General features: G+C 38.8%; 1 protein-coding gene and 1 pseudogene across 2 annotated transcripts; both read left to right on the top strand.

Annotated features, from left to right (window-relative positions):
* Nucleotides 1–1501: 1501 nt before the first annotated feature.
* Nucleotides 1502–17002, top strand: capn10 (calpain 10). 2 transcript variants are annotated; one of them, XR_015851510.1, is made up of 13 exons: nt 1502–1742; nt 3254–3458; nt 4323–4454; nt 5956–6152; nt 7188–7420; nt 7500–7641; nt 7837–8003; nt 9141–9573; nt 10439–10691; nt 12071–12261; nt 12981–13026; nt 14971–15374; nt 16717–17002. XR_015851510.1 is itself a non-coding variant. In XM_088345510.1 (12 exons), exons 2-12 carry the CDS (start codon nt 3315–3317, stop codon nt 14998–15000), a joined length of 1968 nt encoding a protein of 655 aa, XP_088201636.1. In that variant the 5' UTR covers nt 1502–1742; nt 3254–3314; the 3' UTR covers nt 15001–15799. The 2 variants fall into 2 exon arrangements, 1 of the variants encoding a protein (XP_088201636.1); XM_088345510.1 differs by lacking the exon at nt 16717–17002 and having other exon boundaries at nt 14971–15799.
* Nucleotides 13783–13910, top strand: LOC148376265 (U2 spliceosomal RNA; annotated as a pseudogene).
* Nucleotides 17003–19221: the final 2219 nt, after the last annotated feature.

Genomic DNA, 19221 nt, shown 5'->3' with positions numbered 1-19221 from the left:
GGAACACTTTTTGGCTCTTGGGATCACGAGTAGACCAGCGCTTTCAGAACGAAGGCTTCGGACCGGAACATAGGGGGAAATCAAATCTGAAAGATTTGAGGGAGCAAGTCCATGTATGATTTTGTATAATACCAAGAGAACCTTGAAATCACATTTTAGGCTAACAGGTAGCCAATGCAGGTTAGCCAAAATCGCCGTAATGTGATCGGACTTTCTTGTCCTAGTTAAAAGCCTCGCTGCAGCATTTTGTACCAGCTGAAGACTCTTGATTCTGGACTTCGGGAGACCGGAGAGTAGTGCAATACAGTAATCGAGACGGAAGGTAACAAACGCGTGAATTATAATCTCCGCATCCGACGGAGACAGCATAGGACGAAATTTAGTAATGTTGCGAAGATGGAAGAAAGCGGTTCTAGTAATTTTCTTCACGTGTGTTTGAAAGGACAGATCGGGGTCAAATATGACACCCAAATTTTTAACTGAGTCACTCTGTGTGATGTGAGATTTGTCAATGTTCACAGCAGTTTTTGAGAATAAGTCCCGGCATTTAAATGGACCAATAACTAACATTTTGGTCTTTTCAGAGTTAAGACGCAAGAAATTGAGTGACATCCACTCTTTTATCTCGGTGAGGTAGGCCTCCAAATTTCCACAATTTAGTGCGGCAGATTCCTCCAACGGAAGATATAATGGAAGCATGTAAATGCTGAAAAGAAGGGGGTCAAGTACTGAACCCTGCAGAACACCACAGGTAACTCTAAAGGGCTCTGACGTCATTTTGCCATATTTAACACATTGCGTCCTATCTGAGAGGTAGAATCTGAACCATGAGAGGACGGTTCCTGAGAGACCAATCCATTTTTCCAACCGTTCTGGTAAGATATTATGGTCCACTGTCTCAAAAGCAGCACTAAAGTCCAGCAGCAGCAAAAGTGACGAAGCGCCAGAGACCATTGCCAGTAGGAGATCATTGGTTACCTTAATCAGAGCTGTCTCAGTAGAGTGGTTAGCCCTGAATCCTGATTGCATTGATTCAAAAAGATTATTCTTGGATATGAAATTATTCAGCTGCTTTGCCACTACTTTTTCAAGTACTTTAGAAAGAAACGGTAGGTTTGACACAGGTCTATAGTGACATAAGCTTTCTGGATCAATTTGGGTCGTTTCAGTGTAGGTTTAATAGCAGAGGACTTAAAAGCTGCTGGAACTACACCTGAGGAGAATGATATGTTTATAATATTTATAACTGAAGGTGAAGCTTGAATAAAACACAAATCAATAAAAAGAAAATAAAACAAAGACAACTATTGCTGGACTCGAACAGAGGGCTTCGACGAAGGATTCTTTTCTGTGCGGGCCTTTTTAACAGGATTTGAGTAGGGGAATGGTGACGAGGATATGGCGATGGAGGGCGGTAATGCACCGAAGAGATTGATATCAACTGTCGTTATACTCCAAGAAGAAGAAAAAGAAGCAGAAGAAGAACAATCCAACTGCATTACTGTACTGTATACCTTTTTCTAATACGGAAGTGATGTCCGCACATATTTTGTTCACCCCGGTGATATGGCTGGCTTCGTTACGTCTATTTGTAATTTAAGGTGTATTACACTTTTTAATAATCTCCCGAATGGCAACAACTCCAAAATCACACCAGAATGCGTTTAAGTGTCATCTGCAGTGTAAGCTTACGCTTGTTAACCGCTATGACGTAGCGACGAGGGAAAAGCTACCCGGAGCAGGTGGGCTTTTTCGTTACTTAAATAGAAACAGAAATATATATGAAATGTATTCATTTCTTCATTTTCCATTGGTTTAACCTCATATAAATATAATAAAACAAATTAGTTAAACTGTTATGCGTTATAAGGGTCTTTGTTTTACCGTTTCTGAGTTACCAGGGCAACGACGCCTTCACGTTCTCGTAATTTGGAATAATATCGTCTTTCTAAAAATGTCACTGTAACATATAAACAGGAATTAACACCGAATATACTTTGAAAATTAACCAAACCTTATACAAATACAAATACTGTTGCTGAAACATTCTAGGATCTGAGGAATTTACATAGCTAACAATAGACCCCCGCCATACGACATTAACCCGCAGAGTGACGTTACCATATAATGAGGGATTTAAACTCGTGTTAGATATTTGGCGTTTGAAACCCCGAGTTTCCCAGAAAAAAAACATAAAATTAGTATGTAATACAGTAATTGTGTAATATTCCTGAACATGCTAAAATTATAGATACACTGTGTCTCTTTTTTTGTATGTTGAATTTGAGTTTATTATGTGGAGTAGTGGGTTGATGCAGAGACTGAAGGAGATGGCGGGTGTAAATAAAAATTTACTTTAAAGATTGTAATGCTCTTAGAAGATTTTCTTGCTTAATTGCCTCCTCATTTTTAATCATAGTCCCAAGGTAACGATGTATATGCCTTTTTTGTAGTACTTGATAATCACGACCTTTGTTTCCTTGGTTATCATGTTATTGCTTTTCCCTCTAGCGTCATCTCAAATCTTGGGACCCTAAAGTAAACATATTTGCTTAGATAATGGATCAGGGCTTTACTTTCCTCTCATCTTCTCACGTCTCCTTCTCCGAATTGTCTTCTCCCATGTCTTCTTTTCTGTCAATCTCTGAGTACAATTCCTGCTTGTCTATCTGCTTCGTCTTCTTCATTATCTTGCAAAAGCCTTATGTTCTGTGTTGCTTGCCGATGCCATGATAGAAAGGCTGTCTGCCAGGTAACAAGTGGAAAATATTGCAGTCTCAAGTTGTAATACTTGTACCAAGACTTAACATAATTGTTTATTACCCGACATTCTGAACTAATCATAGGTCAAGAAAGGCTTCGTTAGACTGATTTCAGTCAAAAGCATATATGCTGTGACGCAAACCAGTAGCAGGCCAGCCTTTTATTTGACGTCAACTAATAGCAGACAGACGTTATAGACACGTAAATTGTCATACGCATGAACACAGCAACAAAATTCTTAAGCTTTTGCCCGCGCTAAATACTTTGTTGTGTATGTAATATAGTGAGGAAAAAAACAGTAACGAGGAGCCCAAAAACATTTTATTTCACACCGTAAAGTTGAAACGTCGTAAGGCGGGGATGCAGTATCCTGTTGGCTATCTCTTTTGTGTTCATTACAAGAACTTTCTGCCGGGATTAGGCCCTTCAAGGCAAAAATACCGAACAACCAATTGTTGAAATCTGTTCCCCCCTTGTACCTCTTTATCAGAATGGCAATGAAGAAAAGGACAGTGGTCATCTCTGGCTGAGAGAACTGGCCAAACAGCAGGATGGAGACGGGGGAAAATACCAATGACGGCAATGAGGAGCTATTTGAGGACCCAGACTTCCCATCTGATGATTCGTCACTTTTTTGTGACAGTGACACGCCCATCTTCAGCCTGAGGGGCCGCATAGCTTGGCTCCGCCCACAGGTTAAACCCAATGAATTTGAGCACATATGCCAAACTTATGGCTCAGCAGCCAAATGTTGCCCGCCACATAATTTTATGTGCCCCGCGAGACATCGTTAAGAGAAACGCATGAAAAAAATGAGCCACAATGACCTGCAGTTTTAAATATGTCCACTGGATGTCGCCAAAGCAAAGCACCACCCGCAAAGCACCCACTGTAGCTGTATTTGCTGCCTACCATTAATTAACCAGGGAACATTGAGAAAACCTATTCTGATGTTATTTTACTTAAAATAAAAGTCACAGATGTGCTGTTTAAGGCAATTTGAAAAATGTATTTTTTTTTAAAATAGCATACAGAAGTTTAAAGAAGCTTTAACATCTTTCGATAAGAGATATGAAATCCATCAGCGAAGTCCCCATACTCAGGTAAACAATTCCATTAAAAAATAACAAGCAGAAGGACTTAAATCTGGAAATGAATTATTTAAATAAGTGTTTGTATGCTATCTTTTCAATTTCCAGTCTCCATGAGTTTCCCTGAGTTAAATAAACTGTTGTGAAAATGAATTCATTTTTTTGGTAAAACCACAGTTGATAAATACCACAAGAGAATAAATCTCAGTGAAGGAAAATAAAATTTAAAAAAGAACCCTAGATAATGGTTTCATATTCACATTTTACGTCCCTGAATCCTAATTTAATCATGAGCCTTTTAAAAGAAACCCAGCCCTCCAGATAAGGCACACTTTTTATGCCAATAATTTACTAGTCCGGCCCACGTGAGAATATTTTCTCTACTATGTGGCCCACGAGCTAAAATGAGTTTGACACCCCTAGAGTAGAGCCATTGGATATCTTATTTTCTTTTATTTCTATTTTCAGGAGATCTGCCATTCACCAGTTGCTTTCCCTGATGACGCTCATCAGAGTCATGCCAAGCAAGGCTTGCTGGGGGATTGTTGGTTTCTGTGTGCTTGCTCTGTGTTGCTCAAGAACAAACATCTTCTGGACAAGGTATATGACATTTTTTTATTCTGAGTTTTTATTCTAGGGAAGGATATTGCATTCACTTGAAAAAAATGTCTTTAATGACTTTCTTTAGGGCTTTATTGGTTTTCACTTTTCTGTTTTATTGAATACTTTCAATGTTTTTTTAATATATTTTGGATTTTTTTTTATTTCTTTTTTTCATTTTTTTTTTTCAGTTTTACCATACCTGCCAAGTACTCCGGTTTTGCCGTAATGAGTAAGGTTTTCTTTAACCCACTACGGTGTTACGGTTGGGTCACATAAACTACGGTTTTCCGCTTTGAAAAAATAAAATCGTAAAAACATTCCACTGCAAGATGGAGACAAAGTACCATTTCAAACAACTGCTATGCCAGCACTGCAAGTCGTCTGGCAGTGCTGATATATCACTGCGCGAGGTTTATTTTTAGCTCAATTGGAGCACCGTAATTGGCAGCGGGAATAGAGGTCATGGAGTCTACCGGAGAAGTGTAGAAAATTGTGAAACCGAAACGAAAATTACAGTGCTTTCGTGAAGAATATGACAAAACTTTCCCTGGAGTAATTATCAGATCGAGAAAAGGTGAAAATTACGGCAACTGCACACTGTGTAGACAAGACTTTTCTGTGGGTCATGGAGGAATTAGCGACGTTAAAGACCACGTGGAAACGAAAACACACAAATCAAATGCAAATGACAGTAAGTCCAGCGGCAAAATCTCCACTTTTTTTGTCACCCCAACCGATTCTTTGGACGTCATAAATGCTGAAGTGTTATTTACTGAAGCGATCATTGAACATGGTGTTCCAATTGCTATGGCCGACCACATGGGACCGCTATTCAGGAGAATGTGTCCCGATTCTAAGATCGCTAAAAAATATGCTTGTGGGAGAACGAAACTGCTTTTCAGCGAATAAAAATTTAGTTTGTTTGTTGCTTAAATATGTGCTGAAGTCAGTTAAGTGAAATGGAGAATTTCTAAGATGAACAACAAAAAAAATATTGAAAAACAGCAAATAATATATTCTTTCAAAAAACAGTAAAAATGTCTATAAACACAGAGAAACCATGGAAAAATGTTTTAAACAGTTTAACATATTTTAAAAGCATCACAAATATTTTCAAAAACAAATCTTACAAAAATTAAAAAAATATTTTGAGAAACAGAATTTTTCTTTTCCTTTCCAACCTCCCATCCCCAAAATATTTCGCAAAACAGAAAAAACGTATTTAAATTGGAAAAATTCATTTGGAAAAAATGTTTTCTTTGTCTTTTTTACTCCCCAAAAAACAAAATAATTTAAAAACTTTATAAGATAACTATATATTTTGAAAAATGATTTGTTTTCTCCCAAAACCAGAAAGAAATATAATAAAAATGCTATAAAAAATTATTCCAAAAAAGAAAGCGCTTAAAAACAATTGTCAGAATACCGGAAAGTTTTAAAACATGCTATATGCTTCCATATTATTTGAACGTTTTTATTTTCTTTATTTTTTTCGCAGGTGTTTCCTCCCCACCAGCCCTTTTGGGGCGACATCAACTACAGAGGACGTTTTTACTTTCAATTTTGGCAGAAAGGAAACTGGACGGAGGTGACCATCGATGACCGCCTCCCTTGTGTTGATTTGGCTCTTTGCTTCTCGCGCTGCTACGCCGCCTCGGCCTTCTGGGTGCCACTGTTGGAAAAAGCCTACGCCAAGTAAGATATGGAAAAAAAACACTATGTAGCACAGGGGTCGGGAAAGTATGGCTCGTAAACCAGGTATGTTTTTTTATCATGAACACATCTGACTTGGGGAAGATAAATCATATTTTTTATTTTAGTGTTTGCGACATTGTAGCGACGCAGCTAAAACTTTGTTTGGTCCAGAATATATACAACGACAGTTTACAGTCACTGAGTTACACCAACAGATGCTGTTTTGGCTTTACGTTTCTATGAAATCCTGTATATAGAAGCTCATTAAACAATGTAAGGTCATCTTTTGATGAAAACCCACCAAACAAACTGTAAACACCCTAAAACGCCAGCCATGCACCCAGAGCAAATTGATTGCCTAGTGCTCTCTGCACCAGTTATGAGTACATCTGGCTTGGAATTAAATATTCAATATTTGCCACAATTAGGACGGAGTGCAACATCATATTTCTACCACTAGTAACAAAAATGATGGTCAAAATAAGCCTGAACGATCTTCATTCTAGTAACAAAAATGATGGTCAAAATAAGCCTGAACGATCTTAATTAACTGCTGGAGAGTGACAGATATTTACTGGTATATTTGTTGATTTGGGACACAGACTCTGGTGTTATTATTCTTTCATAGATTTTATAAAATCATCAAACACCACTCAGTGAAATCAACTTTCTTCTTGAGAGATAGTCTGGCAGTTTTGAATTATGTCTTAAAATGTATGGTGTGGCTCTTAAAAAAATAAAAATAAACATTTTGCCTTAATGGCTCCTCGAGTCAAAAAGGTTCTATACCCCTGATCTAGCAGATAGTGTACAATTTTCTCGATTTTAAGAGACATGCATTTTAGAGATGTAAGTCTGCATACACAGAACAATGCAAAGTGGGAATTTTGTAAGATTTTAGGAATCCAAAATAATTTGTTGTTGATATGGTATATGGTGTGGAATACACTGTATTTTTGCCCAAATGGGGCCGAAAATACAGTGTATTCCACACTGTTAAGTGAAAACGTTGTTAGATGGGGGTCACCTTTTCAGACTCCAAGGCTCATACGAGCAGCTGTGGGCCGGGCAGGTGTCGGAAGCGTTGGTGGACCTGACTGGTGGACTTGCAGAGTGCTGGAGCTTGTCTGTCTCAGCTTCAAAAGAGGATCAGTACCCACCAAAGGAGCACAGTAATCACAACACAAGGAATATGCTGCCCCTGGATATGATTTATCCACTGAAAGATGCCTGTGCTCTCAGCTGCTCCACACAAAGCATCCCACAAGGTTTATTATTATTATTGTTGTTGTTGTTGTTGACACGTTTTCATTGCATTGTTTAATTGTGGTTGTTGATTGTGGGTAGGGGAGAGTGAGCTGGGTCAGCACCACGCCATGGTGGTGATGGAGTGGCTGGATGTTAAGATGTTAGATGGAAAACCAGTGAGGCTCTTTAGGATCAGGAATCCCTGGGGGAGGTGCTGCTGGGAAGGAGCATGGACCCGGGGGTGAGGATTTTTTTTTTTTTTCACAAAATACCCAACCCGGACTTTATATTTAAAGGGTAGACATTCAATTCTGCAGACAAACATATTTTGTTAAATTTTGTTTTGTTTTTGTTAGTGTAACAATCTTACAAAGTGTAGTTTTGTGAAGTTAAACACTATATGGTGGTACAAATAATAGTAGTTTGTCTTTTGCAGTGGTGTGGGATGGCATCGTCTTGGTTCTGTCATGGCTTTGGATCTCCAATCCAGGGTGGCACAGGGTGAAACCTGGTTGGACGAGAAAGAATTCTTGTCGCAGTTTGATGATGTCACTGTCGGCTACCCAATCAGTGAGGATGGACATCTGCTAAGTATTTATACTGGTAATCTGCTTTTTTTGTTTTACGAAATCTCATTCTCTCTCTGTCTCTCTCTCCATCTCTCTCTCCATCTCTCTCCATCTCTCTGTCTCCGTCTCTCTCTCTCTCTCTCTCTCTCTCTCTCTCTCTCTACATTTTTGCTTTTTTTCAATTTTTGTTTGTTTTTTCTAAATATTTCATTATCTTTCGCAAAATACATTTTCTTTCTGTTTTGCGGAAATTAGTCCTTTTTTATTCCAAAATACTACAGAACAAAAAAATTCAAAGAACAGAAAAAAATAGTTATTTTAAAACGCAGCAAGTGGAAATAGCTGCTTAAAAGGCCAGTAAATGATTACATGTGTCAAGCATCGGAACCTTAAATCACTGAAATAAGCTGTGTAAGGCAGGTGAGACTGAAGGATGAAGCTGGAGCAGCTATTAATCGCAGATAGCAGAGTGCCATAGTCTGCTGTTAAGTGTCTTACATGAAAAGTGGAAGATGCCTGAATGATAAAACTCGTCGATGTTTGCTTGCATAAAAAGCTGTTGGATGCGAAGGACACTGATGGACAAAGCTGGAGAAGCTAACAATAACAGAAGTGGCTAGCCATAACCTGCAGCCAAGTGGCTATAGAAGAAAAAAGTGGAAGATGCCTGAATGACGGGACTCAATGACAGTGGCTTGAATGACCAACTTTGGAAGGCAAGTGACACCGAAGGACAAAGGAGGTGCAGCCAACATTAACAATAGCGACGTCAAGTGGCCAACCTGAATGGCTAGTGAAGGAAACAGTGAAACAAGTTTTAAAAATGCTTGAATAACTGGACTTGTGCTTAGCTTTGGGTGTTAAATGGCCATTAAGAGCTAAATGTGTTATCGGGACAAACTAGCTTGGCAAAAATCTCCATTCAGGCTTCTGTGGTAGTAAGATGGTGGGCAAAGATATTAGGTCTTCAAGTCTTTTAAAAAATGTTGATGAACTAGTACATACGTTTTTGCGTATTGTTTGCATCAATTATCTTTTATTCAAATAAATTCTGTTGAATAAATTGCGGAGATTATATTTTGGCAACGATATCATTTATTGGATTACAAATTTTTTTATTGAATGAAATAATACCAGAAGTCAATATATTATTCCCCGTTTCCTGCACTAGGAAACCAACTGTCTCACTGCCATCACCTGTCAGGACGCTGGGTAAAGGACGTCTCGTCCGGCGGAAGTCGAAACAGCAAAAACTATAGCACCAATCCAAAGTTCTGGCTGAAGATGTGCCAGAAAGGCGAAGTTATTGTCTCCCTGCTGCAGCACGAGAAGCTGAGAACATTTCCCGAGGATGAAGAGAGGCGGCATCGCTACCAGGCCATCGCGCTTCACGTTTGGAAAATGGAGGAGAAACGTTTGCATCTGAGCCGTACCTTGAATAAAGAACCGTGCGCTTCTACTCACTGCCACACACACCAGAGGGAGGTGGTGCTCCACGCACTACTGGAACCAGGACACTACCTTGTGATTCCCAGCGTGTACCGGCAAGGTGCCGAGGGACGCTTCCTCATCAGGGTTTTTTCCTCTTATACCTCATCCATCAGGTAAGCGAGGCCATAAAGCGGAGATCTTCTCAATGGATATGATTGTACTTGCTTAAACGATCGTGGGTGACTTTTCAATACAGTATTCTCCAGACTTATACAGTAAATCCTTTTCATAACCACCTGTATTGGTGTATTTCCACAAAGTAGGAACCATCTGTTTACATAATAGCATAACACAAGAAATCTGTTAACTTGTGGCCGGTCTCCGTCATCCAGGATATTTTTATGCTAAAAAACACTGAGACTTGTATAGAAAGGAATGATACACACATACTCTGGCTTACTCGTTAAAAAAGCCTCATGTGCACTGGTTGATATCTCTCAGACATTTCCATTTTATTTTCTTCACCCATGGCAAAAATGCCACAGTTGTATAAAGTTAAATCTATATGTAAATAATTTTGGATAAAAACAAATAAATGTCACTACTATTCTCGAACTTCTGGAAAATTCATAATGTTGTCGGCAACCTCCTTCAGACATGGCAGAGAGCGACTTACGATTGTTCGCGCTGTGTTGATGACTAGTAATAATATAGTTATTCATTGTTTTTAAAAATGCACATCAAATTGCGATCTCTTTGTGCAAATTAGTAACAAAAAATGGCTGACCCCTGGCTTAAGTAGTATTAATATTGCTTTCTTTATTGATTTTAAACCAATCAAACAATTCTTAATGTGGTAGTAGATGGCCTCATTATGATGAAAATGACTAGTTACAACATTTTGAACTCATTCACAGCCATTGACACCTGTAGCCGTCAGTGGCAGTGAATAACATATTGCCAAAAGCGTATAATGCAGTGTGGTAGTGAATGGCTTAACACAGTTGTTTCAATCCTGTTGAACTGATCTATCCTTAGCTTCCTGAAGAGTCCAGCACCTCTACTGCCATTAACTGCAGACAGCGATTGGGAGACCAATCACTTCCGGGGATCATGGGTGAAGGGGAGCTCCGCTGGAGGAAGCAGGAACTTCCCATCCCACGTGCACAACCCCCGCTTTCTGTTTACAGTGTCCGATGAGCCATTTTTACCAGGCTTGAACGTCAAGGTTAAGCTGCACCAGAGCCGAGCCGAAACGAACCTGCTTCCCATCGGCTTCCATATTTATGAGGTAATTGACCAGGGGTCGCCAACGTGGGGCCCGCAAAGACCAATTAGATCTATAGAAACGCCTGAGTAGCCCACAGACCGGTTCAGAAAATAACTTACTAGTGATGGGTCATTGTGATGGGAAGTCAAGGACATGATAAGTATAGTACTACTAGTACTATATGATTAACTTACTTCTGTAAAAGAATATATATTTCATATCATCGTGAATGTGTTGTTAAGACAAAAGAAGGGTTGGGGGATTGGGACTGATAACTTGCAGGGACAAGGCCATAGCTTATCTATACCCTGGATGCTGAATGAGAGCTTATCTACCATCGATGAGCTCAAAATGAGAAGAATGTTATGCAACTGATTTTACTAAGCAAAGGAAAAATATACTTAAAGGTAGAGTGCACCGTTTGAGGCGTCCTCAAAAAAGCTGAAATTAAAAAATATGTGAACAACGTCCAACTAAGTTCAAAGAGCCCTTATGCTTTATTTTCCACTGCTCCCATCTGCTTTTATCTTACTTTTAGCAAAGCTGTCTGGGACGGAACACATTAGTTAGGAGGAATGGGGGTTAGGGGCAAGTGTTGGGAGTGTCGTCATGCTTCTGTTTCTCGGTGTAGTATGAAAATCGTAAAAGTAAGAAGAGGTCTGCTTTAAGTAAAGTCCAACACCAACCCAAACTCCAAGAAAGGTGCAAAAGGTTTATTTGAGCACGTCTAAGAAATGCGAGAAATTTGACACGCACTATTGACAAGCTGACAGAGGCTGCAATGATGACATAACCCAAGTGATGGCGACTGCCAGTAAAAACAGTTCCTTCCAGATCCTTTAAAATGGCCCATATTCTCGTCCAATCGCAATATTATTTTTCTTTCTTCTTATTTTTGAAAAACAACTTCAAAGTGTAGTCTGGGGGTCACCAAGGTGGTGCCCGCGGACGCAGGTAGCCCAAAGACACCTGAATGTCCCACCGACATGTTCTGAAAAGAGCTAACCAAGTAATAGGTAATTGTGATTTTCTAGGAAAGTTGATTAGTAATTTGCATAATAAATATTTGACACATTCAGCATCTTTAAAAATATGATCAATTCTTAAAATGTATTTTTAAAAAAGGCCTTTGATAGATTTATGTCAGTCAACTCAGTATCTTTATTCATGGTAGATGTTTTTTGAGGTTGACTGAGCCTTTCTTTACCCGACTTTTAATATTTACATCCTAGTAATAACGTAATCGTAACATCGTGAAAACATGATGGGTTGTTAAACGTATCATTAATAATATACTGGTTTGTGCTAATTAATAACAAATAAGTAGCCCCCCCCCCACCCCATTGGAACGTTCGGTGATTCAAAGGACGATAGTTTTCATTCAGGTGAATTTCTGGCAGATACCAGCTGGAGTGGTTAGCGATTTGGCCCTTCGTGAGGACCCGGTGGCCAGTTGCGTCCCCCACTGCTACACTCAGGATGTCAGCTTGTCCTGCTCGCTCCCACCCGGAGCTTACCTCTTGATCCCGTCCACATACCAGCCAGACTGCGCCGCAGATTTCACCATCAGCCTTGCTAGGAGGATACAAAGGTGGGTTTGGATGCTTTGTTTTGGATTTCGTCATTATTAATCAAGTCTCACATGAATTCGTTTTCGAAATAAAGGGAGTTCAAGATTAGAGTAGGCTCACATCCTCCGTGCATTGCGGATTTTTTTTCTATTTATTCTGCTGAATTTTGGCATCCATTGAAGACTGTCGTTTCTCGTAAAGCAATCAAGAGAACTGAATTCTCTTTCCTGGCCACTGTTTGGACCAATCCGAATGAATCGCTTACATGTCTTGTGACAAACCAGTAACCCTGTTTGAATGCCCTTTCCGAGCAATCTGAACATGGTCATTATGGAAATAGATCTCATTTCTGCATTAAACAAAAATAAAGGATTTTATTTAAGTCACTCACAAAAATCAACAAGTACTGCCCCATTACTGCGTCCGGTCTGTTTACGAGTTGCGCTTTTGCATAGCTTGCCAGCCACGACTTACCCGACATATGGAAGGGTACAATCTATATAGACTGACATTATTCCTGTGAGGAGAGAAAAGGAACAAACGGAAATGTCTGTGAGAAATGAACCAATACACTTTACACTTTTTTTAGAAAGTAAGCTGGAGTTTGCGTTATTAATAGTCTCTACTACAAGTCCTATAGTGCAGCATTGAAATATCCCGTATGAGAGAAACTGGACAGTATTGCTATTCAAGGGAATACTGTATTAGGAGTAAACCTGTATCTGTTTCACTCTTTCAGGAAAATTGTGAGAAGTCAAGAGAAGCTGGGGAGACACATTCAGGAGGTCTGTAAATCTTATTGTAATGAATCAGCAACAAATGAAATTTTAACTAAGCTTAGCTAATAAAAATATCTAAGTGATAGCCGGACCAGCAATAAACAGTTTTTAAATTGTGGTTTCTGTTTCCGACATACTGTTATATCCCTTTCTATTGTTACAATTATTTTTTTATTGTAGCTTTCTTATTTTGAAAATAAATTGCTTACAAATTACTACATTGAAAAAAATGTCACTTGAAAAGTACCTGTACATTCATTCAGCAAAATATTTCTGAACTTAGGCTCAACTTTAAATAAACATACTTTGTCCTTTATACCAGTGGTCGCCGACTTTTTCTGTACAATCGACGGGTTTAATGTCTGACTATATTCTTGGGCCCGGCCAATAATTACATTAGTAATAATAATAATTATTATACGCCCAAACTTAATGTGTAATCAGTAGACCACTGGGGATCTAGATGACTTAGTAAAATGCATTCAAATTTATCTCAGTATCACACTCTTTTTACTTAGGTTACCACGATGTGCAATGTTGTTTCAGTTGAACACTTTCCCATAATTCTCCATTATAATGATGTACAACATGGCACCATGAGTGAAAATAGTGAGATGATGAGATCAATTCTAATGCCTTTTCCTTTGTCATCTACAATCCTAGAAGCCTAGTGGCTAGGATACTGTACTCTCGGCGTATGCCGACTGTGGATATAGGATTGTGTACTATTGACCTGGTTGTGGTTGTTGAACTGAGTACTTTAAAGCTGTGCCGCAGTTTGTCTGTTGATAGCTTTGATTTTTGCATTTCGGGGATGGAATATGAGCTTGCTCTGTCCACTCCACGCATCGGCCCGGTATTGCAGTACCTCCGGGAACAGTGCATTCGCAATGATCGCAGCAAGGCTTTAGGGCTAGGACCTTAGCTTGGCCTTTTGGCTGAGAGTAAGTGTCCCGGCTCCTAGGCTTTGTAGCGTATTATGAACTGACCGATAACGGATAATGGATAATGAATAACGAAGATAGATCAATAACCCTTAAAAACCCCCCCCACTCTCGGCGTCGCGATTTGGGTTTGATTCCCGATGCATTAAATACTGAGCAAATGGGGTCAGCGATAATTGTTGACTGGTCAATCATTGCGTAATGACATCATATCCTACCATTAGATCTCAGTTTAACATGCACAAAGCGTTCAATTTTTTGGGGGTGAAAAAAATATCTGTGTACTTGCGAGTAAATAAGAAAACATATCTTGTGACTCATTTTAGTATTTTTTTTTTTTTGTTCTAAATTAAACTTAAAATAAGATACTTTTGCACAAAACAGTGAAAATGTATACTGTGTGATTTATTTTGGGTTTTTCAATTGTTGTTATTTCACTTCTTTTCATTGTATTATTGTTACAATGCACCATTCTTTTTCCATTGTATTATTTTTATAACGTACGCCAGTTTTCTAAGCACTACATTGTTATTATTTTTGCTTGCCTATTTATTCTGATAGTTTTTCCTCTTAAGACTTATTTACATGTTTTGCCCTGGAGTGCCTAGTCCAATCTCATTGCATATTGTGTTTCACAACGTTGATATCCATTACAATAGAGCAAATTCAAATACAAGCTAAAGATAAAGAATTTTCTCTGACAACCACCGGCCCGGTACCGTTCTGCAGCGGTCAATGATTTACACCAACAGTTGACCAGTGGTTAAGCATCAGTGCTCTCACCTCAGCGACCCAAGTTCGATTCCCATTGCATCCAATCACATAATTTAAGCTAAGTAAAAGAAAATGTTATTCCAATTTTTAATTAAAGACTATTAGGATGTGCGATACACACGAATACATTCGTTTTTTGATTTGTGAGTCTGGAGGAAAATTGTAATTTTCTCCGTGGCCAAAAGATGTCAGCAAAGCATACTAGTGTCTTTGTTGTGTTTGTGAACATCAGGTGTCGCACATCTCTTTGATGCGAAGCTAGCCGTCCGTCGCTGACCTCGGTGGAATGATGAAAGGACTCGGCGACTCATGTGCACCGTGACTTATTGGGAACGTGCGAGTCGGCCCCCATTGGGGTCTTTTCATCTCCAGAGGCCGAGCCTCAGGGGCCCCGTTGGACATCAGAACTTGTCGTTGGGCTGGGCTGCTAATGAACTCTGACGGGACTGCCCGGTGTAAAAAAACAGCAGCCATTGAAGAGAGCCGCCACCGCAGTCAACAAAGGATCCTCTCATGAAAGTCTTTACTGAAGCTCCGCGGGCAAGGGTGAGGCCTTGGTCCGGGAGCGCCGAGCCAGCCAAGCTGCACCGCCACACCACCATGCCAAGCCAGAGTTGTCCACAAGGCTTAAGTACAGTGAGTTTTCTTTGGAGTGCTGTTGGGATCTCTTCTATAGTATTCCCTCAGTTTTTTGCAATTAATTCCTTCTTTATTTATTTAAGGGACACTTTGTAATATTTGACCACTTTTATGCCACAAAGCACTGCGGGACCGTGGAGTATAGTGACAAATTGATACTCTCAAACTCCAGTTTTCTCGCTAAAAAAGCCTCATGTGTATTGGTTGATTTCTTCGTGACATCTCTATTCTATTTTTTAGCCTCCACAGCGAAAATGTCCGTTGTATCCATCTATAAGTGAATAACACGGTTTCCATCCATTTATAGGGTATATCCATGCTTCTGGCAAGCCATTGTTGTAAATGATCTTTCTCTTTTGTGTTTGTTTGATTCCAGGCAGTGGGAAGTTATCAAAATAAAAGCTGGAGATGATTTAAAATTATTTTGAATGATTCTAAACGTCTTAGGGCACATGAATTAATTTGTTGTAGATGTCGTATAATGGGGATAATACCGTAAAGAGGGGCCGCAAAAACATCTTATCCCACACCGTAAAGTTAAAATGTCACAAGGCGGAGACCCCGTATTTTGGGGATCCATGGTACTTTTAAAACTCCCAAGATCCTCAATCAGTGAATCTTAGATTGTTTAACACTTCTTTAAATAAAATAGCATTTTTTTATGGAAGATGTACAGAAAGTAAAAATGGAATAAAAACTACAGTTAGAGTTAAGGTTGCATAAAAAAAATAAATGCATTTGGTTAAATTAAAATTATTTTATAGAGCAAAAATTCACATTATGAAATCTGGTTTCACCAGCAACAAACATTTAACATTTCAACCACATGAGAGCACTCAAAGACCTCATGGTTCTCAAAGGTAGACCGGATGCAATATCATTTAACATGAAATTCAAACAGAGGACGATAATTTTGTACAAAACCTTACCATAAACAAAAATGCTCAGTCAAGTAATCACAGTATGTTTCATACTTACGGCAGATTGCTGTTTAAATCAACAACAAAAGAATGTTCGAAAGTTAACGTCTGAGCTGCCGTCCAAGTTCTGCGCTTTGGTTTCCTTTCAGCAACAAACAATTACCATGTTAAACACAAAAGGGTACTCCATGACCACACTATATGTTTCTCTAAGGCAGGACAGCTACCGTATACAGTATCATCTAATTATAACTATGTATTTCCAATTTTATCCTCCTTATTTTCCGGTATATAAGGCGCACTTTCGAATTTCTCGACAATTTGGGGTTTTGAAGTACACTTTGGAGCCTGGAAAAATCGATACTTGAATTTCCCCAATGTTTACAAGGCAAGTCTTAGAGCCCTAAACTATGTCTTAGGTCTTCAACGCCGTCCGCCATTTGGACCAACGCTCTGACCCGAACGGCTGGTGGAGTGCAAATGATGAGCGGCGAGATGAAATAGGGGAAGTCGGCGCATGAGAAGCGATCGGCCTGTGTGAAGAGGACGCCAAGCGCTTTTGTTTGGAGGCCGTGAGCGTTTGGCAAGCGCCTTTGCCTCTTGCTCATCCACCATATCTGTACTTCAAAGGCTTTCTCATGATTGACTCGCTGGGAAACCGGGCCAACATCAAGAAGAAAAGAAGACTTGTACTGTTTGCTTTTGGAGGTTTGAGATCTGCTTCAAATAGAACATGTTTATGTGATGTCGTTTTGTGCTTAAAGGTCTTTTATCAAGATTTTAAACGTTATAAAAATGCTTCAAAACCTAAGATCACGCATGCCTTGGCCAAGAAAATTTTAATTCTTATCAATACTTAAAGGTAGTGTCCATTACTTCAAAATATTCTACTTGCTAATGCCACTATTGCAGCCTCCCTCAAGCTGCTTTTATTTGTAATCTTTTTGAGGTTTTGGTTGAAATTTGAACTGTATTTTAAACAGTCCTTTTTTTTTTTTTTACTTTGACCAGTTTTATTTTCATCCTAGAATAAAGCAAAACCGCAGGCACACATGTTAAATCGATCTACACTCCATAGCAGAGCAAAGGACGTAATACCATCGCCACAAAGTTTATTTTTCAAGAAAAATCAAGCGATAACTGATGCAATTCATATTGTACGTTGTGAATATGAACAAAACAGGCCTACTCAAAATTTTGTAACGAGAGTTTTTTTCCCCCAGTGAATGCCAAGTTTTGGCTCATCTCTGATGAGCACGATGGCGCTCAGTAGCCTAGATGGTAAGGCGCCCGCTTTGAGACTGGGAGGTCGGTGGTTCGCGCCCCGGCCGAGTCATTCCTAAGACTTAAAAAGTGGTCGGCGGCGCCCTCTGTTGGCTGCGGCTGCATCGGCTCGCTACAACGGGTCAGGTGCAATCGACATTTCGTTCTGTGTACATTGTTACACAGAATGACAATACAAGGAAATTATTATTTTTATTATTATTATTATTAACACCGAAAAACTGCGACCAGATGAAAAAGGTGCTGTATCTGAGTCAGCTCAGGAGGCTTCTCCTGCTACCGGTATACATGGAAACCAGTACTATCTGTTTCATAAGGGGGAGCAAACCCCTACCAAAAAACGGCTTGGAGTGCGGTGGGTGCTACCAGGTTGGACTTGCTCAAGACACACCACAGGAAGTGGTGCCGACACAGGTAGTTAAGGGATCTGTGAACCATGGATACTGTAATAACAAGATTTTTATGAGCACCAAATATTGTAGGAAGATCATATGATTATGGGCGTGCTCATGATTTCAAAATATGTAACTTTTAAGCACAATACAAGTGCTCCAATACTGAATGGCACACGTGCCTTAGCCAAGAAAAATATATCACTCATCCAACAATTCCATTCTAAGTATGAACATGCAGTATATGAACATTCTTAACCTTATACATTGCTCTGATACTACATACCTTGGCTTAGAGAAGTAAAAATTATCAAATGGCCTTGTCTAGTTCAATCGGACGAATTGGAGACGAGACACTCCCAAGTTGTACTCCTACTTCCATATGAAAATCAAAATATTTTAGTAATGTCGCTGATTTAATGTCGACGTATGGCGTCAAATGCTGCTGGAAATGTGAATTTCCCTTCGGGGATGAACAAAGTATCTATCTATCTATCTATCTATCTAAATGACTATCAGGTATTTTTCTTTGGTTAAAAAGAAATGATAATCTAGGGACGTTTAAGAAATGTATTCAAATACATTTCCGAATGACATAAGACCAAGGTCCAAAAGGGAGGGTGTTTAAGCAAACACATTTGCTCTGACTTCAGGATTAAACCCAACATGCTGGGTTGAAATTTCAGTACAATAAGACCTTTTTTCTTTGAAGTAACCCTGATTAAATATAATTTTTTTTAGCTAAGTACCGCCTACAACAAATATTTGTATGCTGTTAAAGTATCAATCATTTCAGGGATTTTTCTTTTAAATAATGAACAAACATTGAATTGAGCAAATTGTCTTCCATAAGTCATTTTCTTTCTATTATAGTTTAGCTTTATATTTAAATTCTAGTTTTTACACATGTATTTAGATTTTTTTTCTCATTTCTCTCTCTCTCTCTCTCTCTCTCTCTCTCTCTCTCTCTCTCTCTCTCTCTCTCATATATATATATATATTCATATATATATATATATTCATATATATATATATATATATATTCATATATATATATATATATATATTCATATATATATATATATATATATATATATTCATATATATATATATATATATATTCATATATATATATATATATATATATATATTCATATATATATATATATATATATATATATATATATATATATCCCCGCGACCCCACTGAGGATAAGCCGTGCGGCTAATGTGATGAGATGAGATATA

This window comes from Urocampus carinirostris, chromosome 1 (genome assembly GCF_059441175.1).
Source record: "Urocampus carinirostris isolate Australia breed hairy pipefish chromosome 1, RoL_Ucar_1.0, whole genome shotgun sequence".
Lineage (NCBI taxonomy): Eukaryota > Metazoa > Chordata > Actinopteri > Syngnathiformes > Syngnathidae > Urocampus > Urocampus carinirostris.
The sequence above is the reverse complement of the archived record's forward strand: the minus strand, read 5'-3'. Positions and strand labels throughout refer to the sequence as shown.

Coding starts and splice junctions, on each gene's coding strand:
- capn10 (XM_088345510.1), top strand. CDS start 3,315: ATGGAGACGGGGGAAAATACCAATGACGGCAATGAGGAGCTATTTGAG. Junction 7,421..7,499: donor CACACAAAGCATCCCACAAG/GTTTATTATTAT, acceptor GATTGTGGGTAG/GGGAGAGTGAGCTGGGTCAG. Junction 12,262..12,980: donor CTTGCTAGGAGGATACAAAG/GTGGGTTTGGAT, acceptor TCACTCTTTCAG/GAAAATTGTGAGAAGTCAAG.